Raw genomic sequence first — 18,660 nt, 5'->3', positions numbered from 1 at the left:
AAGAGAACATTCTAAACTTGTAGACCTAAGTAAGCTCCATGGATTGAGAAAGTTCTAGGGCTTTTGGGGGACTGGGTGGAGTAGACTGATAGAGTTCTCCCTGGGATGGGGGGGTAATAGCCTCTGCCTTTGGGGGCCTGGATGTCTGGGTGGCCCCAGCCTGGGCCCAGCTGCAGGAGGTACCAGGTAGGGAGGACACCTACAACAGCAAAGTGATGTTTTCCCAATAAGCCGGTGCTAAAAACAGGGAAAGGTTCAACTACTATAATCTTGGCTGCTTAAGCAGGGTAAGCAGGCTCTTAGATTGTATTATTGTTCCCTATAATTCACCCTTCAGTCATCCACCACCTTGAGTCTCATTTTCTTTTTTCTAAGTTACATTTTGATGCAATGTAGTTTGATGTTAAATTCAAGCTCAGGGGTGATTTCTCTTTCTAATGCTCCACAAGAAGATGGCAGGTTGTTGGTCCTGGTGAAGCAATGTGAACCAGAGCAGATTCCTTGCTTTTTTTTTTTTTTTTTGTTTTTGTTTTTTTTTTTTTTTGTTTTGTTTTGTTTTTTGGAGGTGGGGCGGGAAGCACTGGGCATACGGTAAGCATACAGGGCTTATTTGTCAAAAGAACAGAAGATAGGAGGAATGAAAGAATATGTGGCATTGAGGCAGCACACGCACCAACTCTCGACTTATTTCTCCTTCTTAAAAAAAGCACAGGGTAGGGCAGCCCGGGTGGCTCAGTGGTTTAGCGCCGCCTTTGACCCAGGGCGTGATCCTGGAGACCCGGGATCCAGTCCCACGTCGGGCTCCCTGCATGGAGCCTGCTTCTCCCTCTGCCTGTGTCTCTGCCTCTCTCTCTGTCTGTGTCTCTCATGAATAAATAAATAAACTCTTAAAAAAAAAAAAAAGAGCACAGGATATCATCCCCCCCCCCCCCCACACACCCCACAGGACTGTCTTGCCATTTGGGATTGGAAATGAAATACGCGATTTCATCTGGCATTTGGCATCTCACAGAGGTCCGTTGCCCCACCCCTGGGTACACTAGTTGAGGGGCTGTCACGGGCGCTTTTTAAGTCACAAGGTGCTGCAGGGAGCTAGTGGGTCGTCTCCTCCACGCTGCGAGGCTGGTTCCAGGAAAGAGGCGAGGCCCTGGGCACCCCCGGAGCAGGGCGGCCTGTCCGCAGGTGTCTGGGGAGAGCCCCCACCACCCCCTCCGAGGGATCCGAGCATCCACAGACCCGGCGTCGGTGTCACAGCCCTCGGGCGGGACCCTGCGGTTTTCTCGCACCTTTCGGGGAGCTCTGGGTGTGCAGGAGTCCCCGGGGCCCGCGCAGGACGCGAGAAAGGGAGGAGGGGGCGGGGCGCGGGGATGGGACCCCGGGGGGGGGGGCGCGGCGCGAGGTCCGAGTCGAGCCTCGGCTGGGCCCCCCGACGGGGGCAGGAGGCGGCCGGGCCCCGGGTCCGCCCCCTCCGCCCCCGCCCCCGCCCCCGCCCCCGCCGGGCCCCAGCCCCGCCCCGCCCCGCCCCGGGCTCCGCGCCCCGGGCTCGGCGCTCCGCGAGCGGCGGGTGCGCAGGTGTCCCGCGGCGCGGACGATGGCCAAGGTCCCGGAGCTGGAGGCCGCCCTCCTGCAGGCGCAGCCGTCGCCCCAGGCGTCGCCCGAGGCCCGGGGCGCGAGCTGCGCGCAGCTCCTGGGCAGGGGCCTGCTGGTCCACCCCGAGGCCACGGGGTACCTGGCGGCGGCCGGGCGGCCGCGGGGCGCGGCGCAGGAGGCCGAGCCGCCCGTGGGAGTGAAGGCAGGTGAGTGCGCGGCCGCGATTCCAAGCAGCGCATCCGCAGTGAAAGGAAGCGCCCCGCAAACGTCGCGTTTACCTAGAGCGTGCAGCCCAGGTCTTGGCATTTTCCCCAGGAAAAGTGTTTGTCCACTAGGAATTAACTCCAAGAGGTGTTGCGTCGTGCTCCTCTCGACCGCCCCTGCCTCCCCCTCCCCCGCCCAGGCCACCCCGTCACACGCCGGGGCACTCGACTGGATTTTACATTCTGATTTTTCTTTATCGTCCTTGCAACGCGCGAGCAGAAATGCATGTGAGCAATGGTAACTTTTCCTCTGAAGAAGAGGATGCGGAGGATCAGGACGGCAAAGCCAAAGCAGCCGATCTACACCTGTCTCAGAAGAAAACCATCACGCAGATGATGAAGGATAAAAAGAAGCAGACCCAGCTCACCCTGCAGTGGTAAGACCCCCGCAGGAGTCAGCACCTGTTGAGTTTCAAAAGTCAGTATCCTAAAAAAAACAAAAAACAAAAAACAAAAAACAAAAAAAAAACCTTCAGAATCTGCTTTTTCTCCATTTGCTCCTCCTTGAAACTTTTTGGGGGGAAGTTTAAAATACCAATAGGAAATTTATCCTTTCTTTTTTTCACTGAAAATTTGGTATAGAGACATATCCCGGTATCGATGAAAAACGATCTGCAGTACAAAACCCCATCACTTTGTTCTTTATTGTCCCAAGCTATAATTTTGTCAAATGTCAGCAATAATGAATGTTTTTTAATGACTTTTTTTTTTTTTTTGCTTAACATACAGTCAATTTGGTCCTTAACATATTTGTTATTCAGTAGGGGTGTGTTTATAGAACTTGATTCTTTAAAATAACTTAGAAGGAGGAAGAATCTTAATATTGCCTTTATCCATATGAGGGCAAGTTAACAATTGTGCATTGGTCATTAGGTGAAATAGGTTTGAACTAGAAGACATCGAAAAATAGGTTAAAAGATTACTATTAACTTAAATAAATGTTCAACTATTTTTATGGCACCTGTCATATATGATTTATTATAGGGAAATATCATGAACTGAATTTTGTGGAAAATCTTTTAAAACCAAGTTTATCAGTAGGATCTCTACATATAGAGAGTATTTTGTAATATTATCCAGAAGGAAGAGGGATCTAAGTAAAAACTCTAAGCTTCCCCACATAGTGTGAAGAAATAGGAATATAAATTTCCTCCCAAATTACAAATAACAAGCAAATAATTTGAGAGGTCTATTTACTGATCAGTTGTATGTTTACATGTAAAGTATGATCAAAATCTTAGAAAAATACAATAAGAAAAATAATATCTAAAAAACTAACCAAAAAACCTGTTAAATTTTATTTTCAATTGAGTTATAATTTGCATATACTGGATTTTTGTGATTATATTCTTAAACCTTTTCAAATATTTGAAATATAAACCAAATATTATTCTAAAGTTATGGCTTAACTATTGAAGTTGATGTCACACTTACTGGTTAAAAATACACTGGAGTAGTAAATATTTGAGTTAATTATCTGGAATACTTCGGATACAACTATTTTATCAGGTAATTGGGGCAGAAGTTATGGAGAGCTGTTGAATGATCACTTCCAGTTTTTCATTTCAAATTAAGTGAATGGAAACAAACTTGTTTTTTATTTCATAAATATGATTGCACTGTAATTAAAGAAAATAAATCATATCCCTAATTAGCATTGTAGTCATGGCTCAGATTATTTAGTATTTTGAAGATAATGACATGGCTACAACAACATCAAAACAGCAGGTGAACCGTTGACATTTTATGTATGCCGTTAAAATGATTTTAAATAGTTGAATGTTTTCTTAGTGAATTTCATATTTTTTGAAATGATAAAATACTTTAATTTTGTTTGAATTTTCCATACCCTTTCCTAAAAAGGAGTCTTACATATAGTTTTTTAAAAATGAAGTGAGATATTTGAATTTTGAGAATTTTCACTTAGGGTTTGTAGATTATTGGGGATGTTAAAAATTAGAGCTGAAAATTGAAGTGAAAAATCTGGCTGAGTAACTTTAACTGTCATCTAGGTGCTTGGTTTAATAGATGCAAATCTTACTGGGTTTTGGTTCTTTTTTTTTTCCTTCTTCATAGAAAAATGGACAGCTAATGCTTTATATCTGATGAACATTACTTTAAGCTTTTATCTTCTGTATCTTGGAAATATGTTAAATCAGAGATCTTGGATAGTTGCACTCAATCTTAATCTGAATGCATACTGTATATTGCATTGTTCCTATACAGTAAAATTATAATTTAACTATACTTACAAAGAGGGTATACATAAATTTTAGTCAAAATCACCTACTGAATTGTTAGAAAAACTGGAAATGCAATCTATAAGTTCTGAGCTCTTGATTGCTGTTCAGATATTTGTAACACTTAAATAATATTGCATGTATATAAATTGTGTTTAATTGCAATTGTAGACATTCAAAGTAAATAGAATTATGTCTAAATTTTCAAAATTTACATGATTATATTTACAACAGTTGAATTTATATATGTTATATTTGTAAACGTCTCTAGAGATGTACATTATGTTTCAAGTGTATGGTATATTTTAGGTAGTTATAGTACTGAATATAGCAAAAAGCATAGGAGTAGAAATAGACCAGTACCATTTCAGACTTAAGTGAAGTGAGTTTACTCTTAGGTATTTTGCCAATAAATGCATCATCATGCTTCCCTAACCATTTAGGATTCAGAACTAGTTTATGAATGAAAGTTGGAGGTTGTAGGCATTTGCTGGCTTGAAACCTGTAGTCATTTAGGGTTGAGAATATGCTTTTAAAAAAACATCATCTTCAATTTCACCATTCATGGTTTGTACTTCACAGGGAAAACCATAATGAATTGTGAGGATTTCCATAAGCTTAAGACCTGTTTTTTGGGATATAGACCAGGCAGGAGTGGTTTTATGTTAGCCATGGTATTTTAACTGCACTAACAGGTGTTCATTGCTCTTCTAGCCTTAGTTCTTGTGATCTGACTTAATAATATCCAGAATAAAAAAAATTTACTCATGTCTACTCATGAACTCATTGATGCAAGAGTCCGTATTCAAAGACAATCATTAAGCCAATGTGAAAGAGAAAAGGAAAGGAGAAATAAAGAAAAGGTTTGACCCAATTTTTTGTCCCCCCCTTTTTATAGGCTTGAAGAGAATTACATCGTATGTGAAGGAGTCTGCTTACCACGGTGCATCCTTTATGCACACTATTTAGATTTCTGCAGGAAAGAGAAATTGGAGCCAGCCTGTGCAGCCACCTTTGGAAAGGTAGATGACATATATTGGCTATACTACTTTACAACTAAAGTCATGTCAGGTAGGCGGTGCGGAAACACATTCATCTGAGCAAGTTTTCTTATAGAATATTGAGAAATTTGTTTCATAAGCATAAATGAAATTTCTTACGGGTGTACTCTATGTTTTATTTTGATTTTACCTACTATAGGTTTTTACCTTGAGCTACTTTGTGTTTTGAACATTGGGACCCTGGCTATCGGAAGATTTAATGTAATATTAAAGAAAGTTCAAAGAAAAATATATTAAAGAGCATGGTATGACCTGTATTGAGAAGCAAAATTAAGTAGACGTGACAAGTGTCTTGTGGGTGATTGTGGTTATTGTTTAGCTAGTCCAACCATATGGTTTTTAATAGATTTGTACTTCATTTCATAAATAGTTCCCTGATGATTCTCTGTTTCACTCTGAGTATGTTTACACCCCAAACTCAAAGATGTTGCAAGAGGATTGGTTAAATATTGCTTATTTAAAAACATTCCTTTCTGCCCAACCCGTATGGTTAGGATGGGAATCTATAGACTTGGCATTACTATATTTATGTCTGTTAATCTTATTTGGAGAATCAGAAAACAATCTCTTGGGAAAGCCTTGTTCTTTGTGATTCTTCTCATGCTCTGCTAAGAACCTACAATAGCCTAGAAAAACTATAGGAAGCTTAAGTCTCAAACATTGCCTCTCATGTAAACTGAAATCCAAATTCTAACCTGTAGAGGGACTCATTGTCCAGAAAATAATGAATACTATAGTCTGGCTTCTCAGTTTTTGAAAATAAATAATTTATAAATTTATTTTGAGAACCTATCTGCCTATGGGAGATAGGCAGATAGGGAGTCAGTGTGATAGGGTACTGGTAATCTCATGATATAGGTTCTGGCCTAGCCAGTGACTAATTTGTTGTGAGACCTTCTGAAAAGCACTTAACCATTTCAAAATTCAGTTCACTCATTCCCTAAAATGAGGAAATTGTGTAAGACAAATTTTAACATTCATTTTAGCACTGCTGTTTAATAAGTCCCCCTGATGGCAGTAATCTTAACTGTTTGGAGAGTCATGGAGCAGACTCAGATTTCTCAGATTCTGAGAATCTGGTTAAAACTACAGAACCAGTCCCCCAGAAGTTAACATATGCAAGAAGTTTGCCATGGAGCCCTTAGGAGATCATACACTTTCCTGTTTCATGTAGAAAAGATTTCGTTCTTTAATCACATGCTAATTTTTAGTAAACTGTAGAGAAAGGAATATAGAAAAAAATTTAAAACACTGCTGTGGAGATCTGGTAAGATAGAGAATGTTTCATGTGTTCTCTCATGGTTGGAGATGGATATTTAATTGTGGCAAACCTCTGCATAAAATTACTATAAAGGTACTCAAATTTTTCCTTTAAGTACATGAGTAAGATAATAATTACTTTGGTCATAACATTAAGCAAAAGCAGATACCAGTATGATCCACTTTGGAAGTTGAGACAAGAGCAGTAGGATAATCTCATCAAAAAAGCATCTTCTTGCCTCTGCTGATGAATTATTGCTTATCAATATAGTAATATGTATGATATTACTTCATCCAGACTAAATATTTACTCAAAGTTTAACATTTACTTTCTCCAATTAACTAGTTGCAAGTTGCTTGCAATAGAACCACACACTTCCTAAAAACTAAATTAATTGACTTTCTTTTTAGACAATTCGCCAGAAATTTCCCCTCTTGACAACTCGGCGACTCGGAACAAGAGGCCATTCAAAGTAAGACCCACTGATGAGCATGTGTCAGATCTGTACATGTGATACCCTGTACCTGAGGATTGACACATGTAAAATAAGGATTATCTTTATCAGTGAATGGAATCAGGTATTCTCTTCTTGATGAAGCAGATTTTTACCAACTGTAAGAACTAGAAAGAAAAAAAAAGTGGCTTTTAGAATAATGTTTAAAAAGCAAAATTTCTACTGAAAAATCACAATATGTTATTTTTTCTGATAAAATGATTTAAGTGAATCATTTTTCATAATCTTAAAGCCACTACCGAAGGCACCAGTGTCCTAAAGGGGAGGTGTTTATGGTTAAGTAAGTGGCCAGATGGAACCCACAGCACTCTCAGAGGTAAGGCTGAAGCCAGGAGTTGAAGTGTGGATCAGGCTCTTCCTCTGAGTGTCGCAGATGATAATTTCTTCATATCCTCTTCTTTTCCCTTCAAGACAAACGATCTGCACAAATGACTTCTTTGGTCACCTCTTAATGTAAATATAAACATAAAGTAAGTTCTCTCTCTTGATAACTTTACATTTTCTTTTCTCTTGTGGCAATCTCTGTAGGAACCCCACTTACAGTTTCTCATTCATTCATTCATTCATTCATTCATTCATTCATTCATTCATCTGTCTGCTGTGTTTCCGGTTTTTCCTTTCCTTCTGCCTACAAACATATCCAGGACTCTTTCATGTTGATAAAAATAAGATTATTCCAAACCCGCTGTACTATCCACAATTGCTCTGTTATTTTGCATCTCGTTGCTGTTCCTGGAAAGAGTAGCTCTGCTCACTTCCCTTACCATTCTTCACAGGCCTGTGTGTCCCAGCCCATTTCTTTACCTGGACAAAAACTCCATAGCTTATTTTTCCTGTTACTCATGTTCCTTGGCACCTGCCTAGCGTGTGAACCTGCTGACAGTGCCCTCTTAAGATAAATCAACGTGTAAAATTTCTCCTGTGGGTTCTCTGTGGCAGCGCTGCCAGGTCTTCCTCCCTCTTCTATCATTTGTTGGCTAGCTCCTCCAGTGGCGTCTTCTGTCCTAACATCTAGTTCAGCATTGCCCAATGAAATATAATGCAGCCACACATTCAATACAAAAACTTCTAGTAGCCACATTAAAAAAGTAAAAAGGGACAGATGTTTTTTGCTTTTAATGTTTTATTTAATCCAGTATATCCAAGGCATTGTCATTTCACCATAAAATCAAAATTAAAATTATTGAGATATTTTACATCCTTTTTTCCCCTAGTAAGTGTGTGAGATCCAGGGTGTATTTGAGACCCATCGTGCATCTCAATTCAGGTTAGTCACATTTCAAGTGGGCAGTACTCACATGTGACTGGGAGCTACCCTAGTGGATAGCCCAGCCTTAGTCACTTGCCAGAAAAAAATAAATCTTCCCTTATGAATTCTCTTGAATTGGTCTCTCTCCATTCTCATTTTTATAATACGGCCCTGCCTCTGTCTTTGCAGTCCATTCAATACAATTTTTCCAAACTGACCTTCTAAAGTTTTAGTTCAATCATATCTCTGTCATGTTCAGAAACTTTCAGCAGCTCATGACAAATTTTTCACTTTGACATTCAAGGCTCATTAAGACTTAGTGCCATCCATTTGCCTACCTTATCTACTTCTCCCTTAGCGAGTAGCCTATGTTCCCACCACATTAATGCCCAGTACCCTGTGCTTCACCCTCAAATGCCATTTGTTTGTCTATGCTGTCTTCCTCCATGGAAGATGCCCTCTCCCCTACAAGTATGTTGAAAGCTTATCCATTGAAAAGACTGTCTGATGAGCTCCCTCTTTTGAATTTTTACTTACCTTTTGATTTCTTGTAGGCTCTTTCTTTGTACCCTCCCAGCAGTTCATTGGTACCTATCTTAATGTGAAATTAGCTTATTTCTTCCCCTCAAAAGATAGTATTTTGAGGATAGAGACTTTGTTTCATTCATTTTCATATCCTTTCTGTTGGCTACATAATCAATTATCAATTAAAGTTTATTTAATTGCTCTTTATTAATGTTAACAGCCTGTGGTCTGAGAAAGAGGAATAAAATGCCAGATTGAAAATAACTAAATTGGCCCTTTCCTTCTAACCAAGTCAGGACTTGTTTGTCAAAGTTGATGAATCAGTTTACCTGGCTGATTTCTACTGAGTTTTGATTCCTACTGAATTGTGTAGGTGGAGGAAAGATCAGATAGTGTTTGAAGTAGATAGATAGTAGAAAAAAGAGGCAAAGCAATGCAGAGAAATCCTCTTCACAGGATCTGCAAGAGGGAAGGCAGGCAGGCTGCAGAGAAAGTCAATTAATCCTAGAAGGAGACTTTAGGATTAGGGATAAATCATTAACCCTGTCCATTGTGACACTGAGAGGCTCCAATGTTTAGGTTTATGTAACAACATGTGGTAACTTCAGGCAATTTGTTTGGTATCTAAGAGCAGATATGCCCAAGAGTGAAGCATTAATATTTTTTTTTTTTACCTTCCAGATATGCCATTTGTTTTTTTATAACTTGCCTGTTATATTTTTGGCATTTTGATATCATGGGGAAAATATTTTTCTGTAGGTAAAGTAAGTATGTAGAGGGATATGGCAAGATGTAGAGTTTGTGTATCTTGCAATTGGCAATGCTTTGATGTCATTATTCTTAGAGAGTTTTCCGGTCTTTATTTATGTCCAAAAGTTGCCTAGAGTTAGGAACAGGCAGGTTAGGGTTGGACAGCTTTAATCCCATATCATATATAGTTACTGTGTGATACCAGTTGAATTGTTCAGTTTTTCATCAGTAGAGGGTACATGGTATGTGTTTCACAGGTTTGTTGTGAAAATTGAGATGAAATATAGGAATGGATGGATAAATGAATATGCTTTCAACCTGACTGTCCTTAATAATATGAAATTAATCTCTCAATGCATCCAAAAATCAGCAATGCAATTAAAAGTCATTATTGAGCACTGTACATGCACACACACACATACACATACACACACACACACAACCACACACTCTCAAGTCCTTACAATGACAATACAAGATTGGAACTGCTGTGTTTTACAAGTGAGGAGACTGCAGTTCAGAGATTACTGACTTGCCCAAAGCTACACATGTGCTATAAAATAACAATGTTGGCATTTAAATCAAAGTTTATCTGACTCTAAAGTTTGTGCTTTGTCAACTAGTAAATCCTACTTTTTTTGATATCAGTCATATCAACAAAATGATTATTGTAGTTGTAATCAAAAAGTAATTGAACTTTTGATTTTTTTGAGGTATATATTTTGTCTGTTGCCTACTCTGTTTTAAAAACTTATTAATAGATTCTTCAAAGAGCTAATATTTTCTGAGGCCTCAATCGTAAGGTATTTTAAGTTATTTTATATTTAGAGATATTTATGTTTTTATGTAAATGAAATTTGTGGCACAAATGTAATTATGCTTTCTGCCTTTAATTTTTGTCCTAAACATTTCTCTATGTTGGTGTGTTATCTTCACGATCATCATTTCTAATGGCTATTTAGTATTTCAAAAATTTAGATCTTAGGAAAATATTTTTATGTTTATAGAAATATGAACAATTGGTGAAACACAGAAATATAAATGAAGAAGTAAGCATATTTTGGAGAAAGAGAAATTTATAATTTCTCCGAATTTTACCATTAATTTTGCAAAACTTATTTTATTGAGGTAGTTTATTCTAGTGCCTTAAACATACTATCACTAAATATTTATTGAATTATTTCCAAAATATAAATAAGCTTAGTATTACTTTATTTTGACTTCTGTGGATCATATATTAAAATGTATAAACATTATATAACTGCTTAATGATGGTTATTTAAAAACATAAGCTCTCAATTTTTGTCAAAATGTCATAGAATTTTGAGTATGTCCATTGTTTCATTTGAGTCTTACAGACAGAATTTATTTTAGGACATGATTAACTCAAAAGATTCTTCTGTATTCTGGGTAGAAGATAGCACCACTGTTTCTAAAACTGTCTTTAGATGCCTTTAGGATTCATGGAACAATGTTACCCTTCAAGTTTTACTCCCTGCACAAAATCCGAAAGTTGGAGAAACATTGATCTTTGTGATAAAGAGGTGATTGATTAGTAGGATCTGCAAACTGGGAGTGAATTTTGTGTCTATTTCCAGGTTTTGTTTCTCTAAGGTCTGACGTAACTGGATATTAAAATGATCAGTCCTCACTACTCATCTTTGTACAGGTGCTACTTCTTTCCCTCATAAGAATGAAAGGCAATAAATAAAATAAGGCAAAAATTAATTCGACCAAAAGAAAGAGATAAAATACATAAAACATACATTAAAAACAACATAAAATCCAAACAGACAGAATCACTAGGGAGACTCATAGATTAGCCAATATCACCAATATCATGCACTGTCAAAATTAGAAACAACTAAAAATTGAATAAATTGTTTCCAGTGGCAGGTCTGATGTTTTACCATAGAAGCCATTGCTGCTGCTGGTTACTGAAAAGGTCTTTAAAACTTAACACTGGGGGTCAGAAAGCCTTGCCCTAGGACGTCTAACCTGAGTGTGTTTGGGGGACAAAGCCAGTCAGTTTGCAGGGGCCTTAGCAGCTCAGCTCTCTGTCCCTTCCCTGTCACCATCCCCCTGCTGCCAAGAAGCCCCAATGCCACATTCTTAATACCAATATAAAGACTGACTTGGCTTTTGAGTTTTTTGTTGTCTTTTCTTTGGTATTGGTATACTGCTGATACCAAAATATACACCTGATTTTTTTTTCCTGTGTAGTATTTTTAAATTTGGATTTTGAAAAAGTAACAGTGAAACAAAATCGTGGAAGCACAAAAGAGCATCCAATGAAAAGAAATTTTTGCCTATTTCATGTTACAAATGGATTATATTAATAATCAATCCATTCATATTTTTATCAGTGTACAAAGCAAGGTGCTAAAGAGTTTTTAAGTGCAAATAGTAGGATAGGGTATATGCTATAAAAAAAAACTTCCACTATTAATATTCATTTATTTAATAAGCATTTCATTGAGTGTCCTGGTGCTGATGAGGCCCTAGGAAGACAATGATGAAGAAAAAGAGCCTCTATCCCACCATTGCTCAGAAGAGCTCAGAAGAAGAGGGGGGGAACACAGTGAAGACCACCAAGCAGATTTCATGTACACGGTAGACTGTTTAATTAGAAGTTACATTTTAATTTCTTGTAGACTTTGATCAGTTGAATCTTGGTTTTCAGACATGATGGACAAAAGCTATTATCTTATTTATTAGTAGTGATTTAGTGGGTTAATAAAACTGATACGGCAGCTGCCCTTATCGTAGTAAGTTATTGCAAGTCCCTGAACAGCTTAATCCCATCATTTCCTTATCAGTGATCATTTGTGTAGTGTAAACTAACATCAGGGCTACTAACTCAGTGGAAACATATGTTTCAGGAATTCTATATAATGATTGAACTAGAAAAGAAGAACTAGGGCAAGTAGAAATTTATCAGCAAGTGAAGAAAAGTATTAGACACAATGCAAATATTTTAATAGTAAGAGCAACAATGATTTCATTTGTCCTTTAAAAATCTTTTATATTTTATAACACATTCACTTTAAAATGTGGACCTAAAAACTAATTAATAAATCTTTATTGCTAAAATGTAAATGTATCTGTTATTTGATATAAGGCTAAGGACAGTTGACACTAATGAATGAACACAATTTGTTCGATAGTCACAAAGGTCCCTGTATTATGCAAACATTTTCTTAAAGAAATTAGCTAGTCATAGCCAGGATTTTTAGGCACTTTTCACATATCTTTTTAAATAAAAATGGATAAGAGTCATTTGGGAGAAAGAACTGTGAAATGATTGGGAATCTTTATTCAGAGTACCCACAGAACAGGCATTGGATAATGGTATATAAATTAAAATAGTTATTGCACACTTATACAGACCTTACTTTTTGTTTAACATGCACCAACCATATGTCTTTGTTATATTAGAATATTCCTGGCAAATATTTCCTAGCAAGATTCATTTTAGGAGAATATATTAACAATAAAATAATGTTGTAAAGTGATGAGACTGAGATGAAAAATCCATGTATACTTTGCATGAAATTACTCTCCCTAGTTTTATGAGGTTTACCTTTAGCTGTTAGGAGCTGCTCATTTATTATCTCTTCTCTGGTCTTAAAGACATTAAATCATCACTCAAATGATAACATGTATCTAGTAGACTAAAAGGAAGATTAAGGGGGAAAGATTATTTTATTGGTTCCAGAAGAAACTAGATATAATAGTGCTAAAGCATTACAATGATCATTGTAAAATATTAAAATTTCTATTCCTAGCAACAGTCATTCTACTTAAATACACCGATTTCATGCCCTTGGTATTCATGGCTTAGCTATACAACTTTTATTCAGCTCCAATATTTTACTGGTAACCTGGAAAAGCATAGTGCTACCAGGAAGTTATTGAAACTATTGGCTTTAAGGGAATTTGTGTTTTATCAGTTTCTAAATTTCTAGCAGGAGTCACTGATTCACCCAATACATGAGGATTTTTTTATACAGTAATTTCTAGGGGGGAAATCAATGAAGGAAAATATCCAGCTCCCTTCCTCTATACCTTATAGTTTAGTGGGAGAGGTAAACCATGTATCCACACACCAGGGGTATGAGGTATAAAGCTACGTAAGATAAATGACCAAGAATGGAGTTTAAAGGACAGAGTGATGAGATTTGTCTGAGAAACCAAGCAAGTTTCATGCATTAAAGATATGTCTTAAGATATGAGCGGGAAACAAGGAAAGAAAGGAAGAAGGGCATTCCCAATGAAGAATTCAAGTAAGGGTGCTGAGGAGAGAAAACACATTATTTATGGAGAGCAAGTCATTGTGACAGTAATTATAACAGGGTTAAAGGAGTTATTTCCTTACAACATGTTTGACAAGAAATCCTTTAATCTCTACCAAATTTAAAGTTATGCTATTATATTTGAATATATCATACTATATGCATGGCCTTAATTAAAAATTGCTGTTTATAAAGTTTTCTTTATGACACATTGTTATTTCTCACTTTTTTCGTGTTATTTATCTATTCAACAAATGTTTATTGATTTCCCATAATAGGGAGCTTACATTCTAGAAGGAATCTTTGTTATATATGGATTATCAAATATGAAAAATCCAGATTAGTGCCATAGGTCTTAGCGATTCCTGTTATCAATGCTTGCTTAATATGATTTATGCTGAGCAAGAAGACAGCGTTTATGCTGAATGCAAATGTACTCAAAACATTTTCACTAAAGAATTTCTAATGACAAATAAACTTGAGATACAAAATTATATAAAAGATATATATATCCTTTGCTTCTTAATTATGGAGGCAACACAGTCAGTTGAAACAAAAGTGCTCAGTTGTATCTGGATTGATAATGTCATTTACATTTGGCCTGTGAATAAAATACACTATTTGAAAAGGATTTTCTTTTGCTGGGATTGGGGCCCCAGGGATAGGAAGGTATAAAATCTTAACTCTGAAGGTAGTTGGAAGCGTTATATACTTCCAGTTTTAAAGATGTTTTCCTCTAATGATTGGAAAGGAGGGGGCAAAATAATACAATCATTTTAGAAAAATAAGAAGCAAATGAATTGTGTAATGAGAACAACCTTTCCTTAAAAGTTATCAGAAAAGGGATCCCTGGGTGGCGCAGCGGTTTAGCGCCTGTCTTTGGCCCAGGGCGCGATCCTGGAGACCCGGGATCGAATCCCACGTCGGGCTCCCGGTGCATGGAGCCTGCTTCTCCCTCTGCCTGTGTCTCTGCCTCTCTCTCTCTCTCTCACTGTGTGCCTATCATAAATAAATTAAAAAAAAAAATTAAAAAAAAAAAGTTATCAGAAAAAATTTACAAGTTCGTATTAGTCAATATTACTGAGTCCTAAAGGATGTTGCAGTTTTTACAAAAAGTGATCATAAGATGATTTTAGAAAATGGAAGTAAAATGTGCCTTAGTACTGGTCAGTGTGGTCACTGTTCCATGACTGGCAAGTGGTCTGGCTCAGGAAGCCATAAACGGGGGGTGAATTCAGAAGCACATTCCTGATTTGATTCTCCACGTCTGTTTTTTCGTTGTAGTGACATCTAGCATAGTTGTCAGGGCACAGTATGTCTTCTAATATTTGTTGAACTCCTGGTCATCCTTTGGACTTGTCCTATGATTTTTGTCTACCACCAGGCAATGAATTTCTTCTCAAATCTGCATGACAAACCATCTTACCATGGTATAACATTATCTACATGCTGTAAAAAGGATTATAGATGAGAAACAAGAAGATCAAAATAAAAGAAAATTATCAACTTTTAAAGCAATGGTTAACATACATTGCTTTGGCAAGTGGTTAAAATTTAGCTATTTAAACTCTAGCATCTATAGATTAAATAGAAAACTTTGCTGGAGAACATTTACAATATATTTCCATTGTAATCGATCCCCTTATTCTCAATCTCTTGTTTTATTTCTTCTAATACAAAGACATTCCCTCTGATGTCTTTGTTCCAAAATTTAATAAAGAAAATATTAATACTTATTTCAGACTCTTAGTTTCATTAATCCTAATGTACTCGGCCCATTAACATCTAAATCTGCTCATTTTTTTTCACGGTTTTTAGGCATTTCCAGTATCTATTTCTCTTAATATAGGTGCTTTCGGGAAGGTTTTTGTGACTTAAATAAGCTTCCTTCTTTTAGTTTCTCATTGGAGACTTAAGTCATTTCCATATTTTGGAGTTTCCATAATTTTTGTGCTTTCTTCATTTCCCCCTTTGTTCTAATCTACCTTAGGGGTTCTGTTTTCCTCATCTACTATTGAAATATTTTCTATACTGTAAAACTGGAGCAGTTATAAACCTCCTCTGCTCAGGTTGACAACTGCTTATTGTTCTTGCATTGGAAACTTGTTCCCAGGAGTGCCTGGGTGGCTCAGTTGGTTGAGCGTCTGCCTTCAGCTCAGGTCATAACCTCAAGGTCCTGGGATTGAGCCCCACGTTGGACTCCCTGCTCAGCAAGGGAATCGCTTTTCCCTCTCCCTCTGCTCCTCCTCCTGTTTGTTCTTGCTCTCGCTCTCTCTCAAATAAATAAATAAAATCTTTAAAAAAATGTGTTCCCAGTCTGCAGCAATCATAAAATAACTCCATGTACCTTGATCATCCCTCCTTACCATTTCTCAAATATAACAGCTCTTTCTGAAAACATTTATCATAATATATGTAATTTTTTGTTTTGATATTTTAAAACTCTTTCCTCTCCATCTTAAGTATCTCAGGGTCATTAGAGGTGACTTCTCTGCCCTTAGAACTCAGTGGGAGGGAACCTATCTCTGGTTCTCATACTTTAAAAGCCTCCATTTTGGGCCTCCAGGTGTTCTCTTCCCCAGGAAACAAGGAGTCGAAAGCCTGAGTAAATGTGTCCACCAAAAGACCACAGTCTCCTTCTAGCCCACATTGCAGGTCCTAGGGCCCCCAGAATTCTCTGTCCAAACACCCTCAGGCCTGTCTTCTCCCTCTTATATAGGACTCTTCCCCAATTCATCCTGAGAAGGGTGCTGTGCTCCACCGATATACATAGATTTGAGAGGTGACCAGAAGGTAGTAATTCTTTAGTGGTGGTGGTGGTGGTAGCTGGGGAATTGGATCAATCTTGGACATGGAGGCTGTGTGTTCACAAGAGGCTCCTCACAGTGAAAAGAAACTCAGAGACTGGGAAGAGAAGGGTGGAGGGTGGCTCTTCTCCCACCACCATGTTCACATGTGGAAGAATTCTAAATTCAAACCCACCTACCAGATCACTATGGAGGTAAATTGTCAAGATAGGAGAATAGGGGGATTTTATTGAGCAGTTTGTTAGCTTGACTTATATTTAAATATTTAGACATATGGTATGTGGAGTTTTATTTGTACTCTTGTCTTGGGCCTTGAAAATGTTTCGGGGTAGACTCACTTGCCAACTCTTTTCTTTATTGCTAAGGTCAGAAGAGAGGCCTTGAAACTCAGATCCTTCACTAGCTTGTCTGCTTTAAACTCAGATAATGATGTTAAGTAATGAAATTTTAAATATGGTTACACTGGAGTCCACTGGAAGCCCCCTAACTTGCTTTTATTTCATTCCTTGTCTGGTTTTAGATGAATGCAAATTGAAATAATAAGTAGCCAAGCAGGTAGTGCTGCTGCATGGGTTAGGGGTGGGGAAGGAGAGTGAAGGTAGAGGTTAGCAGATGTTGGGCACTCTTACTGAAAAGCCCCACTATTTGATGAACTTTTGTATAATAGTTGTAGCATTTGTACTTGGGTATGCAATAAGTCAGAAGTGTGCAGCTTAGGAGAATGAGCTACAACTTCAGAACTGATGAAATACTAGACTTGTCTGGGGCTCAGGATCCATACACACATTTATAAGAAATTATTTGTAATACTGTCACATTCCATGTCTCATAGTTCCATTGATTCATGACAGAATTTTCCCATTGTTGCAGAGAAGTTTGAAATGATAATGACAGTGAAGTGGGCTTCTCATTCCTCATGAGGAAAAGAACTTTTGAAAGATCACATGCTTCACACACATTCCTATGCATGACATTGATATCTTCCTCCAAACAAGGTCATAGTATTTTCTCCATCCAGTAAATATACTGTAAAGGAAACCTATCATTTTTTCATTCAGTTGACTACATTCAAATTGAAGGAGCCATTTGCAGATAGACACTTGGTATACTTGGAGTCAATGTTGACATTTACAAGTTTAAGTGGTTACGTTTAGATGCCTACACTGACAATTTTTTGGTCTTTGAAATCTCATATTTTAGGGATTAGAAGGCAATTGGCAGTAGGCGATTCTCCTGTTTTAACCCTAAAGCCGGAAATATGACCACAAGTAGGACTAATGACCATCAAAGGGATTTAGCACATTATTGTGCTACTTGAAAAAAAATCAGGGAAGGAAGGTGATCAAGGGGTTGCAGTGCTTGTGCTTTCCCTAGGCTATACTTTAGTTTCCTTTTCCCTTTCAAAAAACTTCATTAACACAGAGCCGGTTCCTGTCCTTGCTCTAGGTATCATTATTATGGGATTGGCATCAAAGAGAGCAGTGCATATTACCACTCCGTTTATTCTGGAAAGGGCCTGACAAGGTAGAGTTCTACTTTCTTCAAGACAAGTTCTCTGCATTTCTTTAACTATGTATAATAGCAATTGAATAAAAGATTTTTTCATTTTTGCTTATTTTGAAATGTTTACTTTTAAGCATCAGCCCTTAATTTCAACTGTGTATGGACATTTACAATGATATGGTCTAGATTACTGGGGAGTTTATATAATTTGTGACCATTAGTGAGAAATTAATAGTGGACAGGGAGTCCCAGAAAGATGAAAAGGAGAACTCAAGGAAGCAGAATTGCTTTAAAATTAGTATTTACTCATAAGGCTGAGTCTGTTCTCAGGCTGGACTCAATAAAGTAAAGTAGAAAATGCATTTTTTTTCCTCTAAGAAATAAGCTATTTAAAAAATCTAAGTGCTTGGGGTGCTTGGCTTGGCTCAGTTGATAGAGCATGCGACTCTTGGTCTTGGGGTCCTGAATTTGAGCCCCACATAGGGTGTGCAGTCTACTAAAAATAAAATAATAAAATAATATAAAATAAAAATCTGTGCTTGATCAGCACCTTACAAAGATGAAAAGATTATTATGAATTATCTCTAATTATACATACTTTG

The 18,660-nt window shown here is 37.6% G+C and overlaps 1 protein-coding gene across 1 annotated transcript in view; it reads left to right on the top strand.

Annotated features, from left to right (window-relative positions):
* The first annotated feature begins 1,591 nt into the window (after positions 1-1,591).
* Positions 1,592-18,660, top strand: part of RFX6 (regulatory factor X6) — a 54,684-nt gene continuing 37,615 nt past the window's right edge. Inside the window, exons 1-5 of the mRNA XM_072748025.1 lie at positions 1,592-1,834; positions 1,926-2,230; positions 4,992-5,115; positions 6,826-6,887; positions 18,002-18,079. Coding sequence (XP_072604126.1) covers positions 1,592-1,834; positions 1,926-2,230; positions 4,992-5,115; positions 6,826-6,887; positions 18,002-18,079 — 812 coding nt within the window. The remainder of the gene's footprint in view (positions 1,835-1,925; positions 2,231-4,991; positions 5,116-6,825; positions 6,888-18,001; positions 18,080-18,660) is intronic.

The sequence above is a fragment of the Vulpes vulpes genome, chromosome 1 (assembly GCF_048418805.1).
Source record: "Vulpes vulpes isolate BD-2025 chromosome 1, VulVul3, whole genome shotgun sequence".
NCBI lineage: Eukaryota > Metazoa > Chordata > Mammalia > Carnivora > Canidae > Vulpes > Vulpes vulpes.
This window is presented reverse-complemented; position numbering and strand designations above follow the sequence as displayed.